At 64.9% G+C, this 22,274-nt stretch overlaps 2 protein-coding genes across 3 annotated transcripts; both read left to right on the top strand.

The window, feature by feature from the left end:
• Window positions 1-347: 347 nt before the first annotated feature.
• GPIHBP1 (glycosylphosphatidylinositol anchored high density lipoprotein binding protein 1) lies at window positions 348-1,745 on the top strand. 2 transcript variants are annotated; one of them, XM_056125319.1, is made up of 4 exons: window positions 348-466; window positions 645-773; window positions 1,169-1,282; window positions 1,383-1,745. In XM_056125319.1, the coding sequence occupies exons 1-4, from the start codon at window positions 415-417 to the stop codon at window positions 1,661-1,663; spliced, it is 576 nt and encodes a 191-aa protein (XP_055981294.1). In that variant the 5' UTR covers window positions 348-414; the 3' UTR covers window positions 1,664-1,745. The 2 variants fall into 2 exon arrangements, with proteins under 2 accessions (XP_055981294.1, XP_055981295.1); XM_056125320.1 differs by lacking the exon at window positions 348-466 and having other exon boundaries at window positions 707-807.
• Window positions 1,746-16,257: 14,512 nt separating this feature from the next.
• RHPN1 (rhophilin Rho GTPase binding protein 1) lies at window positions 16,258-22,050 on the top strand. The gene is made up of 15 exons (XM_056125302.1): window positions 16,258-16,445; window positions 18,248-18,321; window positions 18,648-18,779; window positions 18,862-18,937; window positions 19,024-19,101; window positions 19,234-19,358; window positions 19,431-19,597; window positions 19,690-19,874; window positions 19,954-20,110; window positions 20,182-20,268; window positions 20,339-20,533; window positions 21,112-21,188; window positions 21,424-21,570; window positions 21,647-21,808; window positions 21,944-22,050. Exons 1-15 carry the CDS (start codon window positions 16,365-16,367, stop codon window positions 21,953-21,955), a joined length of 1,755 nt encoding a protein of 584 aa, XP_055981277.1. The 5' UTR covers window positions 16,258-16,364; the 3' UTR covers window positions 21,956-22,050.
• The last annotated feature ends 224 nt before the right edge of the window (window positions 22,051-22,274 follow it).

A 22,274-nucleotide genomic window follows, 5' to 3' on the forward strand; every position in this document is an offset into this window, starting at 1 on the left:
AGGGAGAAGAATCTGGTGGAGAAGGGAGAGAAGAGAGGAGAGAAGAGAGGGAAGGAAAGTGTAGAAGGAAGGAGGGGGGAGGGGCACAGAGGGAGGGAGGGGGGCGCCTTCTGTGCTGAGTGACGTGTCCCTGCGCTCAGAGCCCACACACGCAGCCCCAAGGCCCAGCTGGCTGCTGTGGCCACCCCACCAGGTGGCCAGGACGCCCCAAGGCTGACGTTGGAGGCTCTCCTTCCCCTCCAGGCAGAGGCCTCAGGGGACAAGGCCGCCCTGGCCTGCTGCCTGGAGCAGGGGGCCTGTGTGAGGCCATTGTTTAAGGTGGAGCTGGGGGGGCTACAGGAAGCCCCTGGCAATGCCCTGTGTCCCACTTCCCACAGTCACAGCCGCGCACAAGGCCAGAGCTCAGACGGGAGGATGAAGGCGCTCACGGCAGCCCTGCTCGCTCTGCTGCTCTGCGGACCCTCAGGTAAGGGTGAGGGGGGCTGGAGACAGGGCTGGCCCGGCCCTGCCCTGAGCTGGACTTGGCACTGAGTGAGCTCTGGGCCTCCGGGGCGTGCCGTGCTGGCGTCCCGCGGGAGACGGCTATGGAGCAGTGGGTGAGCCAGGCCTGCCCCCGCCGAGGCTACGGGGTCCCTTCACGGCAGGGCAAGGCCAGGTGCAGGATGAGGATGAGGATGAGGACGACGTGGACCTGGGGCAGGAGGGCTATGATGATGACGACGACGACGAGATGGACGAGGCCAGCGTGCTGGTGGACGACGGCAGGGATGAAGGTGCAGCCCGGCACACGGGGCTCTGGGGGCTACTGTGAGTCCCCACACCGGGGCCTGGCCCAGGGGCTGCAGGGCCGGGAAGGGGGTCCAGAACTGCCAGGGCCTGGGGTGACCCCGACCAGAAGGGTCTCAGGGGCTCCTGAGCACCTCCACACAGTCCGGCTGCTCCGCCCGGGGAACGCCACCAAGCCTATGCTTACCTGCTGGCCCTGGCCCCTGCGCCCCCAATGTCCAGGCCTGGCCCCTGGGCTGGGGAGGAGTGGGGGGGGTGGGGGGAGGAGAGTGGGCGTGGTGGTGGGCGTGGCGGGTGGGGAGTGGGCGTGTTGGACTGGGAGGTGGGCGGGTACAGAGGTGGGCGTGGTGTGGGCGGAGCCCCCACTGAGGCCCCACCCCAGGGCTGCACTGCTACTCGTGCCAGTCACTGCCCAGCCCGGAGAGCTGCCTCCTGCGACAGCGCTGTGGGCCCCGTCACCGCTTCTGCAAAACACTCGTCTCTCACGGGGACACTGGTGAGCGGCGGGGGCCGGGGAGCCCCGGGAGGCCGTGGCTGCCCCCTGAACTGCGGGGCCTAACCCAGGGTTCCTCCCCCTTCCCGGCCCCCTCTCCCAGAGTCCGGGCCCCTGACCACCTACTCGGCCTGGTGCTCAGACACGTGTCACCCCATCACCAAGACTGTGGAGCGGACCCTGATGACCGTTACCTGCTGCGAGTCCCCGCTGTGCAATGTGCCACCCTGGGAGGGCCCCGAGGGAGGGCTAGGGGACCCCCAGTGGGGCAGGGCAGGGGGTGCCCGGAGTAGGGGTGTGGGGGGTCCCTGGGGCTGCCCCCTCGCTGTGGCCATGACCCTTCTGCTCAGCCTCCTGTGTGGCATTCACTTTTTGGGGTCCTGAAGCCCCCACCAGGCCCCCTGGCCCCTCCACCCTGCCGGGGTCAGCAGCTGCGGGAATAAACTGGACTTTTCCGGGACTCTCAGCACCAGCCGTCCCCATCCTGCATGTCCTGCTTCCTGTCGGCTTCCTGGGCCGCCCTGCACCCGCCCTGCCTGACCGCAGGGTCAATGCTAGGACCTCTGCGGTGAGTGGCCATGCGGAGACAGGCTTGGGGGACACAGAGGAGCAAGAGGCCTGTGGAGACCCCCCAATCCCGGCAGAGCATCCCAGAGCCCGTGGGGAGAGTGAGGAGCTCCCGCCCCTCTTCCTGGAATGACGACTGCCTGTAGCAGCCCTGCTGTGCCCTGAGGGACAGGCTGGAGGACAGGCCCTGACCCCTGTCCCAGCCTGAGCCGCTCCCAAGCCCCTGGTCTCGCTGGACCCCAGCCCAGTGCTTCTCTCTGTGTCCTGGGCCTCTTCCGACCCCAAAGGCAGCCCGGGATGTTCTGGGGCCTGGCTCAAGACCCTCAGCCTGATGCCGCACCCAGGGTGCTCTGTGCTCCCCTGTGGTGTCTGCCGTGCATACGTGGGGGTCAGTCTACGCATGCATGTGTGGGTGTCAGGGTTGTGCTCGCGTGTGTGGGTGTCAGGGTCGTGCACGCGTGCATGGGGGTCAGGGTCGTGCACGTGCACATGGGGGTCAGGGTCATGCACACGTGTGTGGGGGTCAGGACCATGCACATGTGGTGGTCAGGGGCGCACATGCATGTAGGGGCCGTGCACACATGTAGGGGTCAGCACTGTGCATGCCTGGGGGGTCTCTGCCCTGCACTGCCCCTCCCACCCATCCCCCTGCAGGACAGTGACAGCGCACATGGCCCAGGGCTTAGATCCTCACGATCTTCCTGGTGCTGTGGTGGTGCCAAGTGCAGGCGACACAGTATCCAGGACACATATCAGTTCCCATGGGACTCCTGGGCGTATCTGGGAGAGCTCCCTGGAAGAAGTGAGTGCCTGCCCCCTGACCAGGCAGAGCCTCGATCTCAGCTCTGCACTGAGTTGGGCAGCCCGCACAGCCCAGGGGCCGGTGAGTCTCAGGCCTAGTGGGTGTGGAGCCCCCCATTAACTGCCCCGGGTCTCCAGCTAAGGCAGTGGGACCTCAGGCCTGAGGACTCAGGAAGGCGGAGCTAGGCTGACCTCGTCTCCTATGGCCAACAGGAGACACTCCCAACGCCTGGCCAGGCCTGGCCGTATCCCAGAGAACGTCCAGGGTTCTGGACTGTGGAGCTCCCTGAGCCGCCCACAGTGGGGTCAGGCCCAGACACAGCCGCCCCAGCACCGCAGCACGGCCCCACCCCTCCCTAACAGACAGAGCTGAGAGTGTGGGGCTGAGGAGCCCCTTCCAGCCCCCAGAGGTGGGGCCCCAGCCTAGACCCCCCCCTGTCCCCCGCCAGGCCCCCTCCCCCTGAGCCCAGGCCCTGTTTGTCTGGGAACTTCCTTTCTCACGCAGGAAGCAGGTGGCTCTGATGCACTTCCTGTCCTTGTTCCAGTGGGTGGGAACTGGGTGAGGGTGACGCTGTGACCTCAGAGCAGGACTTTCCTGAGGACAGGGATTCCCAGGGGCACCCTCCTGTGACCTGTCCTCTGGGGAACTTTCTGGAACAGGGAGTGCTCAGGTCTGCAGAGACCTAAGGGTGTGGGGGTGTGCCCTCTACGCCAGGTGAGCTCCTGACTGCACACAGGGGTCTGTGGGAGAAGGGAGAGGGGGCCAGGAACCCCCTGCCCATCAGGCCAGGGAGGGGCCGCACTGCGCCCCAGGGAGTGGGGTGGGGGGGGTCCCACCAGGAGCAGCTACAGGCACTGCTGCAGGACGACAGGACACGGGTACTGCGGGGTCTGTCCCGGGTGCTTCGTCACCTGGCCACACGGGGCCTTCCCTGGCCCCGACTCAGCAGCTGTGGGTGGGACCTGACACCCTCTGTCCACTCTGTTTTCTGCCTGTCCAGTGGCCATCACCTAGAAAAGACTCAATTCTCAGCAGGCTGCAGCACATAGCTGGCCCTCGAGCCCAGTACCTCCAGGGGGTGAACAGTGGGATAAGCCAGCACATACGCACCGCCTTAAACATGCCGCGGGGTCGGGAGGGCACAGCGATCCCCATCGTGAGATGGGAATGGAGCGGAAGCAAGTGGTGGCCTGCACAGCCCAGACCCTTGCTGCTTTGTGGCAGGAGCCCCCCCCCCCCCCCCCCGGCACGCCTTCCTCTCCCTCCCACGGAGAAGAATGAGGGCACTGGGTGGGGGAATGTCCCAGCCCCGACCACCCCACTGGCTGGCTCCCTCCCTGCCCTTCACAGCACTCAGCATCTGGTGGCCAAGTGTGCTGGACACTCTCACTGGACAACAACAAAAGGGAGGCCAGGGAGGAACGTAACACACATACAAAAGAGTTTAGGGGGCCTGGGGGAATGGCTGGGTGAAAGGGTGCCTGCCTTGACAGTATGAGACCCCAGCTTCCATCCCCAGAAAACAGAAAACAACAATAACAAAAAAAGATCCCCAAGTGCACAAAGGGGTGAACCCCACGTCAAAGGAGTAATATGGGGTGCAGAGTCAGGCAGCCCCAAAGGGAGCCAGCTCACAGCCTCCAGGTTACTCAGAGTGTCTGAGATGGTCCAATACCAGGAACCATCGGAATTGAGACATGGTCACGTGGTGCCCCCAGCTGGCAACGTCTCACCGCATCAGGTCTCACACAAACACGTACGGAATGCACACTCATGCACAGGCACACAGCCTGCGTGCGCGCGCGCACACACACACACACACACACGTGTGGAATGCACACTCATGCACACACATGCACAAGCACACAGGCCCGCGCACACACACACACACACACATGCATATAGGCCTTTGAGGCATCCATTGGGGCTTGGTCACTTTGGGGAAGAGACCGCACACTGGATGGGGCCACCACACAGGCTGTGCCCTCTGCTCTGTGCCAGCCAAGCAGCCCCCTCCCCAACTGGCTCAGCCTACAGGATCCTGGGCATCCCTGAGAAGCTGGACCTTGAGATCTGATTCCCCACCACAGAGCTGGGCATGGTGGCTTCTGAGCGTCCAGGTCACCCTAGAGGCAGAGCGAGCCTCCTGATCCCGGGTCCCCTGAGCCCTTCCAGCAATGATCCTGAGTGCAGAGCCAGGAGGAAGCCCTGAGCACCACCAGATGTGGCTTAAAAATAAACAGAAATATCAAGAGGAGCGGCATCGGAGAGAGAGAGCACAGAGGGCAGAGTGCTTGCCTTACATGCAGCCGGCCAAAGTTAGGCACCCCATATGGTCCTCTAAGTCACAGGTGCGACCCCAGAGTACACTGTCGGGGTAAGTCCTGAGCACCACCTGAGCATCCTGAGCACCACCAGTGTGTCAAAAAAAAAAATCAAGAGGCGGTCAAAGCGATAGCACAGTGGGTCAGGGCTGTCTTGCACACAGCCCACCAGGTTTGACCCCAGCATCCCACATGGTCCCCAAAGCACTATCAGGAGTGAACCCTGAGTGCAGAGCCAGGAGTAACCCCTGAATACTGCCAAGTGTGGACCCCCCCGAAAAAAAAACAAGCAAAGAAAACAAGAGGAAAATGTGAAGATGCTTTAAAACAAAATGAAAGGTTTTCATGAGTGAAATTGATTAACACACACACCTCCTGTGTACAGAGAGACCCATCAGTGCTGAATACTGCTAAGCAAAGATTTGAAATCTCAAGTATTCGAGCCACAGATAGTTCAGTGGGGAGGACGTTTGAGGTCTGACGCACTCAATCCCTTCCACCCCGTTTGGTCCCCAAATCCCTGTCAGGAATAATCCCTGAGCACAGAGCCAAGAGTGAGCTCTGACCACAGAGCTGGAAGTGAGCCCTGAGCACAGAGCCGGGAGTGAGCCCTGAGCACAGAGCCAGGAGTCAGCCCTGAGCACAGAGCCAGGAGTGACCCGAGAGCAGAGCCGGGAGTGAGCCCTGAGCACAGAATCAGGAGTGAGCCCCAAGCACAGAGCCAGGAGTGAGTGCTGAGCTCAGAGCCAGGAGTGACCCCTGAGAGCAGAGTTGGGAGTGAGCCCTGAGACAGAGCTGGGAGTGAGCCCTGAGCACAGAGCCAGGAGTCAGCCCTGAACACAGAGCTGGGAGTGACCCTGAGCACAGAGTCAGGAGTGAGCCCTGAGCACAGAGCCAGGAGTGAACCCTGAGCACAGAGCCAGGTGTCAGCCCTGAGCACAGAGCCAGGAGTGAACCCTGAGCACAGAGCCAGGAGTGAGCCCTGAGTACAGAGCCAGGAGTGAACCCTGAGCACAGAGCCAGGAGTCAGCCCTGAGCACAGAGCCAGGAGTCAGCCCTGAGCACAGAGCCGGGAGTAATCTTTGCGAATAGCTGAAGGTGGCTCAAAAACACAAAACCCAAGAAAATCACTTATCACACCAACCAGCCCCTTGGCACTGACCATCACCACTTGCAACCCAAAGCCGCCCAGTGAAAAGCCCCCTGGTGCTCAGACCCCCTGCCACAGTCTGACCCCGCGGGGGCGGCGGGATGTCCCCCAGCAAAGGCCTGAGGAGAGGGGAAGCAGAGGACGAGTCGTACCCGGCTACTCCGCCCGGAAACGGGCAGGAAAGACCCAACCCCGCACGGGGCGCCCGAGCCAGACCCTGCAGGGACAGGCCTCTTCTGCCGGGCGGGTCCCCCCGCCACCCCCCGGGAATGAGCACGGCTTCTGAGCTTCCAGGTCACCCTAGAAGCCGGCGGGCGAGATGGGGCAAGGAGAGCCTCCCGACGATTGGCTCGGGCCCAGCGGGGTGGCCGGTCCACCATCGGGGACCCGGGCCCTGGGTACCGCCCCGTCCAGCGAGCCGCGCCGCCACCGGCCGGCAGGGGGCGCTACTGACCACCGAGTGTGACCCTGCGGCTCCCAGAGCGGCCCGAAAGTGGGTGTGGCTCGCGCTTCCGGCCGGTGCCGGCTGCCCGTCCCGCCTCGCCGTGACGTCACGTCGGCACCCAGCGAGGAGGGGCGCTCGGTGACCCCGCTCCTCAGCCGTCCGGCTTTTCTTCCCTGTGTCCCCCGTCCCCTCCTTCCTCCAGGACGTGCCTCCTGCTGCTGTGGCCCCTCGGTCCCCTAGAATGAGTTTCCTGGGGCCCAGGAGTGGCCCTTGGAGACTGTCCCTGAGGCTTTGTGTCTGCGAGGAAGGAAAGTGTCCAGAGCCCGAAAGACCCTGAGACTTGGGGCTGGAGCGATAGAACAGGGGGGACAGTGTTTGCCTTGCACGTAGTCCGACCCGGGTTCGATTCCCAGCATCCCATATCGTCCCGCCCCCCCCCCCCAGCACCTCCAGGAGGAGGTGTGAGTTCATGAATTCCTGAGTGCATGAACCAGGAGTAACCTTTGTGCACCGCAGAGTGTGACCCAAAAAGTAAAAAAAAAAAAAAAAAAAAAGACCATGAGACTTGGGGGTGCCTACAGGGCGCCACCTCGCGGCCAGTGGGCCACCCAGAGCGAGGACACCCCCCCCCACTATGAAGTTGTGGTTCCTCGCATTCCTCAGGCCTCACAGGCAGGCACGGGACAGCAGACCCCCAAGACCAGAGTTGGGCCTCGACCCAGACAAGGTGCAGGGTGTGACCCCCCCCCACGGCCACTGGAGTCTTTAGGGGTGTACCGCCTGACTGTCAGGACCCCGGCTGGGGTCTGTCCGGAGAGCAAGAGACTCCTTTCTGGGCCTGCCCGTTGGGGGTCTGTGCGGCGGTCTGGTTCCGTGGCCCAGCTAAACTAAGCCCTACCCCAAGGGGGAAGCACCTGTCCACTGCGGGACCGGCGGCAGGGCCGGGGAGACGCGCCCTCGGGGACTGGGGTGGCGCCCCTCCAAATGGGCATCGTGGGCCAGCGGCCACCAGCGGCTGCAAGAGAGGCCACACCCTGGCCCCCTGCGGCCAGGCCTGGGGTGCAGCCCCCTGGGTCCTGCCCTCAGCCGGTGCCCATTCTCCCTGGCCAGTCTGTGTGGGGCACTGACCCTCGTCACTTCCCTTTCTGGTTTCAGACCCCGGGGTCCCAGGCACACTCCCGAGAGGGGCCTGGACTCGGCGGGGCCTCCAACGGGGATGAAGCCCCCTGCCAGGCCTGAGCCCTGGGGCTAGAGGCGCTGGGCCTGGCCTGGGTGGCAGGTGGCGAGAGCAGCTGCACGCCCCGTGCAGGGCAGCAACCGGGGCCGCATCGCTGCCCTCCGCGCCCTGCCCGGGGAGGGCCGCTACCTAGCACATTCCAGCCTGTCCCTTTAGGGGGGCCAGGGCGTCCCCAGTGTCACCCCAGATGGGGCGGTGGCCCAGTCAGGCGGGGCCGGAGCTCCGTTCCTGGGAGTGGGTGGGCTTGGCAATGGTGCCCGACCTGGAGGCTCCTGCAAAGCGCCCCCAGCGCAGCGAACGGGAAACCCGCGTTCTTCCGACCCCAACTGCAAACGCTGCGGCCCTTCCGCAACCCGAGGTGCCGGGCGGGTTCTGCGCCCCCACGTGGCGGCGGGGCGTCACTGCGGCCTGGCCCGCGCGTTTGCGCCGCCGTTTGCGGGTGTCTGGTTTCTCGAAACGCCCGCGCCTCCCGCGGTCACCGGGAATGTAGGATTCCGTGGCGTGGCGTTGTCGTGGGGTCCTCCCGAACGGCACTTCCGGGTAAAGCTCTGCGAGTGGGCTTCCCGGTCGCGCCCGAGGGGCTGGCGCGCAGCTCAGGTTTATTGCACCCTCCGAGCGTCCCTGCATTCTGTTCCAGCCTTTTCCCCTAGCTGTGCTGCGTGTCCAGCCGCGAAACGTCTGCAGGTCACATGCGGAGGCGCCCAGGATCCTACCCACTACCCGGTGCAATAAACCTGAGCCGCTGGCCCGGGGCCCCCGTGCAGTCACTTCCCACGCAGCAGTGGGGACTGTTATGGGAGCTGGGAGGTGAATGTGAAGGGCGGATGCGGGGAAAACCTCGTAATGCAGCCCAGGAAGCACAGGACTTCGCCCACCTCCCCTGGGGCAGGAGGCCTGCACCCGACTGCCACCCAGGAGTCCCCTCAAAGCGGAGGACGCATTTGTGCAGCCCCGAAACCGGCCCCAAGACATTCGAGTCCCTCAGCGAACAACGAGCCGCAGTCTTCCGCTGCCTAGAGTGCCGCTGTGCTGCTCGTCTCTGCGGCCCAGAGCGCCCCCAAGGGCAGCTGGAAGTGGAGGGTCGCCTAGAGCGCTGAGCCCGGTCATCCCTGGCTAAAAGGCCCCTCGAGGTTGGCCGAGGCTGCGCCAGTGACAGCCAGACCACATTCATCCGGACGACGAGCTGCCTAGGTCGCCGTCCCTGGGACACTGAGTCGCAATTCTTCACAGCCTACAGTGGCGACAGGGCAGTCGAGCCGCCGTCCTCTCCGGCCTAGAGCGTCCCTAAGGCATACGAGCCGCCACTCTAGCGCGTCAACGTGACAGTCGAATTTGGCTTCATCGCGGACTAGAGAGCCCCAGCGCAATTGAGGTGACAGCCTAGAGCGCCCCCAGCGCAGCTGAAGTGACGGCCTGCAGCGCCCCTTAGGGCCGCGGAGCCGCCCCGCTAGAGCGACGCCGGAGCAGCCGAGCCGTAGTGCTCCGCCGTCCAGAGCGCCTCGGGATGTGGGCGGTTCGACAGAGAAACTCGGGCCGGGCCGGTACGGTGTCCCGAGACCGATCGCGGCGCTAGCCGAGCAGGGTCCCTGTGCCGTGGTGAACCTCTTTGCTCTTTCTGGGTGAAATATGACGCGTAAATCACGTTTCTCACTGCAAATGAGGTGGCACTTAATATAAAAAAAAATAAAACAAGGGGCCAGAGCGATAGCACAGTGAATGGGGGGGGGGGGGGGAGTTTGCCTTTGCCTTGCACGCGCTGACCCAGGTTCGATTCCAAGCATCCCATAGGGTCCCCTGAGCACCGCCAGGAGTAATTCCTGAGCGCAGAGCCAGGAGTAACACCTGAGCGTCGCTGGGTGTGACCCCCCAAAAAGGCAAAAAAAAAATTTAAAAATACAATAAAAAATTTGTTTTTAGGGGCTGGAGTGATAGCACAGCGGGTAGGGCGTTTGCCTTGCATGCAGCCGACCCGGGTTCAATTCCCAGCATCCCATAGGGTTCCTTGAGCACTGCCAGGAGTAATTCCTGAGTGCAGAGCCAGGAGTAACCCCTGAGCATCGCTGGGTGTGACCCCCCCCAAAAAAAAGCAAAATTAAATAATTAATTAATTAAATCTGGCAGGCTAGAGAGACTCGGCAGGCTGGGCCTGATTTGCCTTGCACACCGTGCTGGAGTTCAGCCCTTGCACCCCGGACGGTCCCCCACGCCCGCCAGCTGGGACCCCGAAGTACCGCTGAGTGTGGCCCCAAAAGCAAGAGCCCCCAAAAAAAGTAAAAAAAATGGACACTTGCTACTTTTTCCTATTCCTGAGTTGTGTGTTCAAGATTTCAGGTTCAGGCACCAGAGCAATAGACCAGTGAGTAGGGTCAATGCTTGCCGGGCTCCATCTCCAGCATGGAACTGATCTCCCAGCCCCCCAGAAGTGATCCCCATCACAGTGGGGATCAAACACAGGGGGCCCACACCCCCCCCAGAAAAAAAAGCCTTCCCAAATCTTTTTGTTTTTTTTTTTGCTCTTTGGGTCACACCCGGTGACACACGTGGGTTACTCACTCCTGGCTCTGCACTCAGGAATTACTTCTGGCGGTGTTGGGGGACCCTATGGGATGCCAGGGATCGAATCCAGGTTGTTCACGTGCAAGGCAAACACCCTCCCCGCTGTGCTATTGCTCCAGCCTGAGTGTGGATCTTTATGTACCTGGCAAGCCTGCCTGTTGGTTTGCAGTACTGCTTGTGGTCAGGTTTCATCATAAAACAACCCAGTGCCACCCCCCTCCCCCAGAGTCTCTCTGTGTGTCCCCCACCCCCATCCAAGTCTGTCCCTGCCCCTGTGGTCACTTCTGGCTGCAGGCCAGTTCTTAGTTCCTGTTGCCCTCAGCATCTTTTCCTCCAGCTCTGGAACGCCCCCCCCCCCCCTTTGGCCCCGAGCCTTGGCCACACGGGTGCCCAGGATAGATGCTCTTGATCTGCCCGGTGCGAGAGATGATCGCCACCACCTGAGTCCGAGGGGCTGAGGCTGGAGGAAGGAATTGCTCTTTGCAGAAAAGGAAAGTCAGTCCCACCCTCAGCACTGGCATTCTGGATCCATCACCTTCCGTCACAGAAAATAATTCCAGGAGGAGGCAAATAGTGAAGCAAGGGACTGGAGCAATAGCACAGTGGGGAGGTCATTTGCCTTGCATATGCCCAACCTGGGTTCGATTTCCAGCATCCCATGTGGTCCCCTGAGCACTGCCAGGAGTAATTCCTGAGTGCATGAGCCAGGAGTAACCCCTGTGCATTGCCAGGTGTGACCCACAAAGCAAAAAAACAAAAAAAGTGAAGCAAGATCGGTTTGGGTGTTGCGGGGGGTTTTCTTTTGTTCCTTTGTTTTGGCTCTTTGAGTCACATCCAGGCTTCTCAGGGGACCATATGGGATGCTGGGGCTTGAACCCAAGTCGGCCATGTGCAAGGCAGACGCCCTCCCCACTATGCTATCACCCCAGCCCTGCAAGATGGTTTTTAATCCAATGAAACATGTATAAAGACGTGAGGACAGAAAGAGAAAATAGGTTTTCAAGAGAGGCTTCTCCGGAGTGGAAAAGCCGCAAGCGGAGAAGCCAAGACAAGCTGCTGAGGCGGAGCTCGAGGGCCCCTGAGCGTGTTGAGGGGGCGCCTGACACGGGCCCTCCGGAGGTCTCCCTGGAGTTAGCTTGGCCTGGCCAGGGACGCCTTGCAGTGCGGATGGGCAGACAGCCTTGTCCCTCACACAGGGGCCACGAGGCCACAGCGGGGGCAGCTTGGGGACAGCCAGGAATGGCCGGGGCACTGTCCGCGCTTCCCGCTGCTGCCCAAGATGCCAGTCCGTCCCGTCCTGAGGGCCCCTGGCCAGCAGCGCTCCAGAGCAACCATTTGGGTTTCTGGGTCAGGCGTTTCCTCTGTCCTGCAGGAAGATGGGGCAACGGGGTGCATGCTGGGCCCCTCAGCACATGTGGCCACGCCTGTGGGGTCAGGGCTGGCTGGAGTCCTGGCGCGGTGCCCACTGATGGAGAGGAGGAGGCATCTCTGGGGAGCCTGCCCATGCCCACCCGCTGCCTCAACAGGGCAGGCCTGGGCCTCACGCCCACACAGGCCCAGGTCCCCTGCTGCACCTGGGGGTGGGGGGGTGAGGGTGCCTCCATCACGGCCTGCACTGCCCAGACAGAGGCCGGGGTGGGGCAGCACCAGAAGCCCAGCATGTGAGCATGCAGAGCACATCACCCCAGGCCTCCAGCTGCCCTCTGTGCATATATGCAGGCTGCCCTGCAGGGGCGGCCAAGGAGCCCTCAGCTCATCTGTCACCCCAGTCACTCCCCAGCGAGGTGCCGCTGGGCACCTGTCTCCTTGGAACACAGGCTGGGCCTGGACCTGGGTGGGCACAAGCCACCCCCACCTGGTGGGGGACCCCAAGGGCCCCCCACTGAGCCACCATTTCCCGAGCCCACATTTACCAGGGATTCCTCAGCCCTGCCTGGGGGTGCAGCCTCTCGGCCACTGGGCACAGGCAGACGGGCACTGCACCAGGAGTCCAGCAGGCCCCGACCCCATTGGCATGGGCAGACAGGCAGCTCTGCCTACGCAGCCTGGGTGTCTCCAGACTCCCCCTCTGCTCCCTCCCTCCCTCATTCCCTCCTTCTCTCCCTCCCTCTCCCTCCCTCCTTCATTCACTTCCTCCATCCCTCATTCTCTTCCTCCCTCCCTGCCTCCCTCCTCCATTCTCTCCCTCCCTCCCCTCCTCTCTCTCCCTCCCCTCCTCTCTCTCTTCCTCCCTCCCTCCCTCCCTCCCTCTCCTCCTCCCTCCCTTTCTCTCTCCCTCTCTCCCTCCCTCATTCCCTACTTCTCTCTCCCTCTCTCCCTCCCTCATTCCCTACTTCTCTCCCTCCCTCCTCCATTCCCTTCCTCCCTCCCTCTCTCCCTCCCTCTCTTCCTCTCTCCCCCTCTCCTACTCTCTTCCCCTCCTCTGTAATAGATCGCTGGAGTGTCCAGCCTCCTCCCTGGGGCCCCTCTAGGCTGAGGATCCTGGGGCACAGGCAGTCCCGCCCCCCACACACACATCAGTCCATGGGGGAGGCCAAAGCCTCTGGTCAGGATGATGGGCAGAGGCTGCCCCGGAGTGTCCACAGGTGGCAGCCGGCGTGGGTGGGGTCTGGTGCACAGTGGGGGCTTGGGTGGGGTCTGGCTTTCCCAGGATGGAGCAGCGATCCAGCCCCCGTGTCTGGCCCCAGGATCACAGGTCCTGGGTGGGTGGGCTGTGTGCCAGGTGTGCACGGGGACCCGGGCAGGGAGGGGCCGTCTCATCCACGCAGCCACGGGAAGGGTCGCTGGCGAGGGCCCTGTGACGGCGGCATCCATCATCGCCCCTAAAAACGCCGGCGTCAGCGGCGCACGCTCTGTCCTGAGATTAAAAATTAGTCAGACGTGGAAAATAGAAGCGGCTCCGGGAGGCCGTGGGGCCGTTGACGGATGCCCCTGCTGGCGTGGGAGAAAAACGAGGCAGGTTTTCTGGTGATGAATATTCCCCCGTCTGCGCCCGCAGCCCAGCGCCCATGGCAGGCCCTGAATCCAGGTCACCCTCCAAGCGGCAGCCAGGCCTCCAGGGCTCTGCCCCCTGCTCCCCACCCCTGGTGAAGGCTGCGGACCTCAGACCTCAGAGACCAGGGTCTGCCCCGTTCAGTTGCTGCCTGACCCTCCCTGGCCGTCTTGGCCATGGGGGACGCGCCCCCGGCCCGGACACATGAGAAGCTCTGGCCATGGCCCCTTCAGTGCCAGCCACTCCCCAGGCAGTGCCCAGCAGGGCAAGGGCCAGAGTGGTTGGGAGACCTGGGGGGCCAGCCAGGAGCAGGTCTCAGGGCCTCTCTGGCCTCAGTCCCGCTCACCGCCTCCCAAAGCCACACTCAGAGTCACTCCTTCCTCCCCCAGGGCTTGTCCTGTTGCCCCCTGGACCCTGGGGCTCCCCAGCACCACCCAGCCTGTCACATCTCAGTTCCCCGTCAGGGTCACTGCACAGAAAGTCACCCCCCTCACCAATGGTTCTTCCTGACACCCAGGGACACCTGACACCCAGTGACACCCGACACGGTGACACCCAGCACACTGGCTAATGCGGGGATTGTGTCCACCAGCCCCTGTTCTCTGCAGTGGAGCCTGGACGTGTGACTCCCGAGGACCTCACTGGCCCTGCCCCCGGCCCATGCCTCCTGGTCAGAGCTGTGGGAGGGCCCGCCCTGGGCACTGAGCAAACAGGAGCTAATTAAATTCCAGCCAGCCGCTCCCCTGGGAGTGGGGGGTGTAGCTTTGGCCCGGTGCAGACTCTCCTGGCGCTCACCGTGCCTCACGGACACGAGGGCAGAAACCACAGGCCCCAAATCCCAGTTCTTCAAGGGCCTGGGACAGGCTGACAGCCCAGTGACTGACCAACATTTCCATCTCCTCAGAGCCCTGCCCACTTCGCACTTGGCACACAGGGGGTCACCCTGGCTGGTGTCTCCCAGGGGGTGCTCCTGGACTTTGCTAGGATGTCAGGGGATCCTGGGGGCCATGAAGGTGGATAGGGCTGTCGGAAGCAGTCACACACCTGAGGGTGGACGGGAGCTTCCACCTCTGCTGGCTGATTTGCTGTCTGGGCCCCACTCGGCGCTGCCCAGGGCTCCTGGACTCTGTGCTCAGGGGTCAGCCTGGGGACCGTTATCGGGTGCTGAGGATCGAAGCTTTGTGGCCACACGCAGGACAAGCGCACTGGCCGCTCTGACGCTCCAACCTTCCTGCTGACCTTTCTGGGAGCCGCACTGTGGGCCCAGCTGGGTCCTCCCCTGTGTCCAGGACTCTCCCGGTTGGCCCCTGCTGTGACGCTCTCCTACCTGGGAGCTAGCTGCTTCCTCTTTCCAAACATGTTGGTTCTGAGCATCCTGTCCCTCCTGGTCCCCAGCCCTGTTCCCCTTCCATACACAGGCAGCTTGTTCTCTCGCTGCAGCGCCTGGCAGAGGACACGGTCCTCGGCCCTGTCTCCCTTCAAACTTCTCTAGGGGGTGAGTCGGAGGAGGGAGAAGGGTGTCCCTTCGGAGCTCCCAGGCAGTGCTCGGCGGCACAGGACTCACCCATCAGTCCTTGGCGTGTCCTGAAGGGCTTGGAGTCCATGTGGGCTGTGCATCCCAGGCACGCCTACCCCCCTTTCCCTGGGCCTTGCTGACTGTTTCATTTTCTGCGTGCCTGCCAGATGGGCACTCTCCGCTGAGCCTCAGGCCCAGCCCTGACTTGCTTTAGCAATCGCTTCCCTGCCAAAGGGCAGCAGGCACTGGGAGGTTTGCTTAACACTCCCTGCTGTGAAAAGCCACCTGGGGGCCCCCATGGCAGCCTCCCCCAGCTCCAACCTGACTGGATTCCACACTCTGTGAGATCTACAGCTGGACACACAGGGCCTCAGTCCACTCTCCCCTTCCCCCAGCCCAACAGGTCACAGAAGACACTGACCAAACTGTTAGGACCTATGCAAGGAATCAGTGCGGGGCAGGGAGGGGCTCAGAGAGCCCAGGCGGGCACACACAGAGATGCGGCCCCAGGCACATCTGCAATGCCCACATACACACGTGCACACACACATGCACACGTGCATGCATGACACACACACGTGTACACACACATGTGTGCACACATGCACTCATGCATATGTGCACATGCATATATACACATGTGCACACAGTCATGTGCTTGTGTATACCATACACTGCATGCATGCACACATACACAATACACACGTGCACACAACACACTTGGTCCATCCAGGTGATATTCTAAGATCACTTTTGTTTCCTGCACAGCTATTTCTTTCCTGAGAAGTTAAAGGTCTTGGGTTTTGTTTTGGTTCCTGGCCCTGCGCTTAGGTATCATCCCTGGTGGCGCTCACAATCTGGGGTACCAGGGTCCAGCTGCCCAGCCGCGTGCCAGGCAAGCGCGCTCCCCGCTGTACTAGGGTCTGGACCCTCTTGTTGTCTGTCTCCTTGTGGCCAGGGCAGGCCAAAAGGGCCTGCAGGGTACAGGGCCAGCGGGTCGGGTGGCCTCAGGCAGCTCAGCAGGGGCTGGCGGGGCCGGCTGCAGTCAGGCGGGCATCGAGGGAGCCTGGAGCGCCGGCGTCGGGGACAGCAGGGGGTCCGGTCCCGGCGGGCGGAGGGTAGAGTCTATCCAGCATGGAATTCTCCCTCCTCCCTAACCCCGCTGGCCCCCGCGGCTGCCCTAAGCATGCGCACTGCGCGCCCCGCGCCCGCCGCCGGCATCAGCCCTGGCGGTTGCTAGGAGCGACGGGACCCGGGGCGGGAGGGACGGGCCCACCTCCCTCGAGCCCTGATTGGCTGCGACCCCTTTCCGTCGAGGCCGCCGCCGCTGTCCATTGGACAGACGCAAGTTTCGCACGCTCTGTGCTACGCCCCCCGCCGGCGCGCGCCGCCACCCCGGGAACCCTCGGGAGCGGGATCCGCGCGCCCGCCTCGAGTGGCCCGTCCCGCGGCCGGCCCGAGGGACCTGCAGCCAGCACTGTCGGACGCGGGCGACCATGGTCCCGGGCGACAGCCCCGAGTGCCCCCGCGCCCGCGAGGACCGCGCCGCCCCGCAAGTGGCCGGCGGAGACAGCGAGGTGGGCGCGTCCGCGCGGGCAGGGGGCGGTGGGGACAGTGGGGGCAGCGGGCAGCGGGGGAGGCAGCAGAGGGCACAGCGCGGGCAGTGGAGGGGACGGTGTGTGCAGCGCGGGCACGGGGGCAGCGGGGACAGCGCCGGACAGCGGATACCGGCACGCGCGTGCCCGACTCCCTCCGCACTGTGGCCACTTTTCACGCTCAGGCGTGGGAAACTGAGGCAGCGACTGTGGGTGGGGTCCGGAGCCCCCAGCGATGCTGTCTCTTTCGCCCCTGGGCCTGGCCTGGCTTTGTCCCGGAGGGTCACTCCTTGCCGGGCTCAGGAACCGGGTAGCCTTATGCAAGGCCAGCACCTGGCTCTTTGCGGCCCTGGGGTCACCCGCCAGCCCTGGGCTGTGAAACTTTCCTGGCGGGGGCTGGACACTGCAGAGCTTCCCTGGCCCCACTCTCAGGCCCACCCTCCAGATTCTGCCGGGCCAGGACCTAGGGTTCCGGTGGACTGTGACCCTGCCCATGAGTACCCAGGCTCCCCGGGCATGGGAAGGAAGAGTCCCAGGGGTCCCATGAGGCAGCAGGCAACCGTGCCCTCATCGGCCAGTGCTGCCAGGGCCCTAGGGGGTGAAGCTGTGGACAGCAGGACGCCCGCTTCTGTCCCTGCACTGGCCCCCGGCAGGGGCTCCGCAGGGCGTCTCTGGCACTGGGTTCCTACCCAGAGAACTTGGTGGGCAGCAGTTCCGGCTGTGGCCAAGCTGTGCTCTGTCCGTGCCCCCAGTCATGTGCCCTGTCTGGGGTCCTGACCCCCCTCACAGGGAGAGCCAGACTGGGAGCAGTGGCTGGGGGCTGCCCCCAACCCCCTCCAAGGTGCCTCTGCCATTCTCGTGAGCACTGTGCTGGCTCTGGACCGAGTCTCAGCCCCGGAAACATCAGAGAACCCTGGGCAGCGGCTGTGGGTCGGCAGGGCGGCTGTGGAGCGCGGGAGGGTTTCTCTGCCTGCGTCCTGCTGTCCACTCCCTGAGCATGGGGGAGGCCGTGCGCACAAAAAAGGGAGCTGGTGGCCCTGTGCTCACCGTGTCCCGCTGTGGCCCCTCACACCTCATCCTGAGGCCCGGGACCACTGTACCACAGACTTCCGTCAGCCCCACAAGACGGAAGATGCGTTCCTGCTGCTCGCTTGCTCCAAGGTGTCCCTGAGGCCACCCAGCTGTCAGGGACAGAGTCACAGGAGGTGCCTGGCTGCCTCCAGAACACGTGCGCTGTCCCCATACCTTCCGTCTTGGGAACTGCCGCTCTCCAGGCAGTCCACCCTGCTGGGAATGCTGGGCTCCAGGCCGGGAAAGGCTGTGTGCTTCTTCCTGTCCTGTGCCCCAGCCAGCCCCTCTGGCCGCAGGACCCACAGGGATGTCCCCCGAGGGAGGTGTACCCTGCAGATCTTCCCTGACTCCTTGGAGGGAGTCCCTCAAATCCAGCTCCCCCAGCAGCTCCAGGCCTAGACACGACCCCTGCCACACCCCTGCCTGCCTTCTGCTCTGAGCGCAGCCCTCTGGAGTCAGGCTGGGCTCAGGAGTGACCTCCAGGACCCTGCACTGGGCCGGCCCCTCCCCCCCCAGCCCCCGGACCTTAGATTGGTGGAAACTTGAGTACAGCGGCTTTGCAGGGAGGCTGTGGGCACTGGCCCCTCTGTTCCGGGGCCACTGTGCGTCCAGCAGAGCTGGTGAGACCCAGACACCGTGCTGCTGGGACCCCCGGCCCCCAGCCTCTTCACAGGGTTGGCACACAGGACAGACCAGCAATTGTGTCCCCAAAGAGCTGCAGGGCCCGCCTCCACCAGCTGATCGCCAAGGAGGTGCGCATCCGGGCGGGTGCTGAGAACCTGTACAGGTGAGTGCAGGCGGGCGCCTGTGTGGGTGGGTTGTGGGACCGCGCAGCCCCCTGGCCCGGCCCATGCCGACCCCACAGGCAGCCAACACCAGGGTCTAACCTTCTGCCAGCAGTCCCTGCCCACAGTTCGACCTTCCTGAAGGCCAATGACGGGCGCACGGAGGGGCCTGACCTATGACCCCTGACGGGGCCCAAGTGGAATGTTGGGGTCAGTTAGAGAGGTGTGTCCAGGTCCCAGACGCGGTCACGAGCGGGCGTGACCACAGGGGCTGGGGTGGCTGCCTTCACTTCAGCGCTGCCCACCAGGCTTCCCTCCCTCCTCTCAGAGCCACCCGCAGCGCCCGGGTGAGGGAGATGGTGGCCCTGGAGCTCTGTCGCATCAACAGCGGCCTGCAGCTGCTCAGGGAGGAGCTGCAAGGGCTTGGCGGGGGCAGCGTGGACGGAAACCCGCCCGCCAGGTGTGTATGCACGCACGCGGGGCTGGGAGGCGCCTGGGTGGCCTGGGGACAGCCGGTCACTCAGTCCTCCCGCGTCCCCCAGCGCCAGCGCCGACGTCCCCCTCATCCCTCTGGGCCTGAAGGAGACCCGGAGGTTGGACTGGGCCCCAGCCCTAAAGGTATGTCAGTCCAGGCTGGGCAGCCCTGGGGGTCCGGGTGACCCTCCCGCCTCACCACAGGCACCCCCCATCCCTACTCGCCCCAGGAGCTGATCTCGGGGCACTTCGGGGAGGACAGCGCCTGCTATGAGGCCGAGATCCAAGAGCTGGACGAGCTGCGGCAGGTGAGCCCCAGGGTGGTGGGTGGGCACTCACGTGAGGGGCAGAAGGGCACATGCGCCCCGGCACTGCCCTCCTGGGTCCCAGGTGCCGGCAGAAACAGGGGCACTCGTTGCCTCAGCAGCCCCTCTCCACAGGCCACGCGGACCCCAAGCTGGAGCGAAGCCAGCGTGGAGGTGCTCGCAGCCTACTACACGCAGCTGGGCTTCCTGGACGCGCGCTTCTCGGCCCCCGGCCGGGGCCTGCGGCTGCTCTTCCACTGGTAAGGCTGCGGGGGGACGCTGGCCGGGGCCCCCCTCCTCCCTCTGGAACTCTGCCCAGCGGCCCCTTGCAGGTATGACAGCATCACGGGCGTCCCAGTCCAGCAGCGGGCCCTGGCCTTCGAGAAAGGCAGCGTCCTCTTCAACATCGGGGCCCTTCACACCCAGATCGGGGCGAGCCAGGACCGCACCTGCCTGGCCGGCACGGGCCGGGCTGTGGACGCCTTCCAGAAGGCCGCAGGTGAGCCCCACTGTCGGGTCCTGCGGGGGCACGGGCCGCGGTGGGGGGGGGGGGGGTCCAAGGGCCCCGGTGCAGCCTGAGCTGCCCTGCAGGGGCCTTCCGCCTTCTGCGAGAGAGCTTCTCCCACGCGCCCAGCCCGGACCTGAGCCCGCCCTGGCTCCTGGCACTGGAGCGGCTCATGACAGCGCAGGCCCAGGAGTGCATCTTCCAGGGGCTGTCCCTGCAGGCCCCCCACAGTGGCCCTGCCCAGCTGCTCCTGGCCCAGGAGGCCGCCCAGGTGCGAGGGGAGACGCCCCGCGGGGTGGGCAGGACCTTGTGAGGCCAGGGCTGACCCCGTCCCCTGCCTGTCCCTGCAGGTGGCCACCGAGTACCGGCTGGTGCATGGGGCCATGACCCAGCCAGCCCTCCGGGACCTCGTGCCGCTGGCCTGGGCTGCCCTAGCGCTGGTCAAGGCCGAGCACTTCCAGGCTCTGGCCCACTACCACGCCACCCTGGGCCTCTGCGAGGGGCCTGGTAAGTGACCCCGCGGGGGGCGGGCGGACGCGGGGTGAGGGGCGACCGCGGCTCACCAGCCTCTCCCACAGTGGCCCCCGCGGACCTGGAGCGCGTCTTCGCGGCCCCCGGAACTCCTGCGGCGGCGTCACCGGAGCCCGAGGAGCGCAGGAGGCTGGGTGAGCGAGGGGGCGGGGGGCGTCCCTCCGTGGGCCCCGCGGGCCACGGGTGATGGACGCCGTCCCGCAGGCCAGGCCCACCTGAGGCGCGCCCTCCGGGGCCACGAGCGCGCCCTGCGGCTGCACGCGCGGGGCCGGGCGCTGCGCACGCTGGACCCGCTGCAGGCCGCGCTGACCCAGGCGCTGCGGCGGACGCTGGCCAAGTACTCGGAGCTGGACCGCGAGGATGACTTCGGCGAGGCTGCGGATGCCCCGGACATCAGGCGTGAGCAGCCCCTGCCCGCGCCATGCCATGCCCAGTCCCGGCCACGCCCTCGACCTTGCCCGATAGGCCACGCCCTCGAGCACCAACGGCCACGCCCCAGCCCTCCCCTCGGCCACACCCACCCTGAGATCCCGCCCACCGAGGCCATGCCTCAGCCCCTGCCCCGAGGCTACGCCCCACCCTGAGGCCACGCCCCAGGCCATTTCTCGGCCACGCCCCATCCTGAGACCCAGCCCGTCCTTAGGCCCCGCCCCACCCACCAAGTCCTGCTCTGGGACCACGCCCACTCCCCCCCCGCCCGTCGAGACCACGCCCACCCTGAGGCCACGCCCATCTAGCCCCACCCCGGGGTCACGCCCACTCCCCCATCGAGGACACGCTCCAGCCCGCCCCTTGGCTCCGCCCTGGGGCCACGCCCACGTCATGCCCACCGAGGTTTCCCCCCACTGCTGTGGCTGGTCCCAGAGGGTCTGGGGTCTGTGTCGGGGCCCTGCCCCACCCCCTGCACTCTGCGGCTTCTGGGCCTTGGAGTCTCGCTGAGCTCTGCCCCCTGCGCCCCCCTCCACCCCCGCCCTCAGCTAAGACCCAGCAGCAGCTCGAGGTCACGACCCCCAGCTTCTCCCGGCCAGAGGCGGCTGACATCTTCCGCAGGCTGGTGAGGCGCACCGGAGGGGCAGGGGGCGTCAGCACGGGCGGGGGTCAGCATAGGGGGGTCAACTAGAGGGATCAGCAGAGGGGTCAGGATGGGGAGGGCAGTGCAGAGGGGTGGTCAGCCCTGCTCCTCACTCACCGACAACAGTCACTGCATCAGCTGGGTCTCGGCCTGCACCGCTGTCTGTGCAGGGGACAGTGGGAGGCCCAGCCTGGCCCCTGAGCTCTGTGCCCCCCAGGGGCCCCTGCCTGTGTTCTCAGCCAGGAACCAGTGGCGGCTGGTGGGGCCCGTGCATGTGACGCCAGGAGAGGGTGGCTTCGGCTTCACGCTGCGGGGGGACGCGCCTGTCCTCATAGCCGCCGTCATTCCAGGGAGCCCGGCCGCGGTAAGGTGGGGGGCAGCGCGCTAGGAGCCCGGGAGGGCAGGGGGCTGCACACCCAGAGCACTGTGCTGTCCTGCAGGCGGCCGGCCTGAAGGGTGGCGACTACATCGTGTCTGTGAGGGGGCAGCCCTGCCGGTGGTGGCCGCGTGCAGAACTGGTGGCCCAGCTGAGGGGCGTCGGCGCCGAGGGCGTGAGCCTACAGGTGGCCACCCCGCTACCCAGCCCTGAGCCACCTGCCATGGTAAGCTGTGGGGACTGACTCCATCCCCGCCAAGAAGACTCTGGGCAGCGCCACCCTCTCTCACGGGTGCAGGGTGCACCTGTGGGCCCCCTCACCTTCATCAGGTCTGTGACCACTGCCTACTGTCCCCTGCAGGGGACCTGCTGAGGAGCCAGGCACCTGTGACACCAGCCCTGGACCGTGCCGACTGGAGCCACAGAGTCCAGAGGGACAGGACCCCACCTGTGCCGCTGGGGCTGGGGGCAAGGAGCGGCCCTACAGCCCAGGGGTCCCTCAGGCCAGCTCGTTGCCCCTGCGGAACAGTTATTAAAGACCGTGTGAGCTAAGAGCCGGCTGGTCCTCACCCACACACTGACACGCAGACACTCCACATGCCTCATACAAACACACACACAGACGCTGACACACATGCACATGCACATTCACACACACGCACACAAACACACACCCCCCCAAGCACACACAT

Source organism: Sorex fumeus, unplaced genomic scaffold (genome assembly GCF_029834395.1).
Source record: "Sorex fumeus unplaced genomic scaffold, SorFum_2.1 ptg000054l, whole genome shotgun sequence".
Lineage (NCBI taxonomy): Eukaryota > Metazoa > Chordata > Mammalia > Eulipotyphla > Soricidae > Sorex > Sorex fumeus.

What these genes read in the sequence shown, in the direction of transcription:
- GPIHBP1 (XM_056125319.1), top strand. Translation starts at nt 415, where the DNA reads ATGAAGGCGCTCACGGCAGCCCTGCTCGCTCTGCTGCTCTGCGGACCC. An exon ending in GCTGCTCTGCGGACCCTCAG is followed by an intron (nt 467 to 644) that starts GTAAGGGTGAGG and finishes CCTTCACGGCAG; the next exon opens with GGCAAGGCCAGGTGCAGGAT. An exon ending in CGTCTCTCACGGGGACACTG is followed by an intron (nt 1,283 to 1,382) that starts GTGAGCGGCGGG and finishes CCCCTCTCCCAG; the next exon opens with AGTCCGGGCCCCTGACCACC.
- RHPN1 (XM_056125302.1), top strand. Translation starts at nt 16,365, where the DNA reads ATGGTCCCGGGCGACAGCCCCGAGTGCCCCCGCGCCCGCGAGGACCGC. An exon ending in TGGCCCAGGAGGCCGCCCAG is followed by an intron (nt 19,875 to 19,953) that starts GTGCGAGGGGAG and finishes CTGTCCCTGCAG; the next exon opens with GTGGCCACCGAGTACCGGCT. An exon ending in GGGCCTCTGCGAGGGGCCTG is followed by an intron (nt 20,111 to 20,181) that starts GTAAGTGACCCC and finishes CCTCTCCCACAG; the next exon opens with TGGCCCCCGCGGACCTGGAG.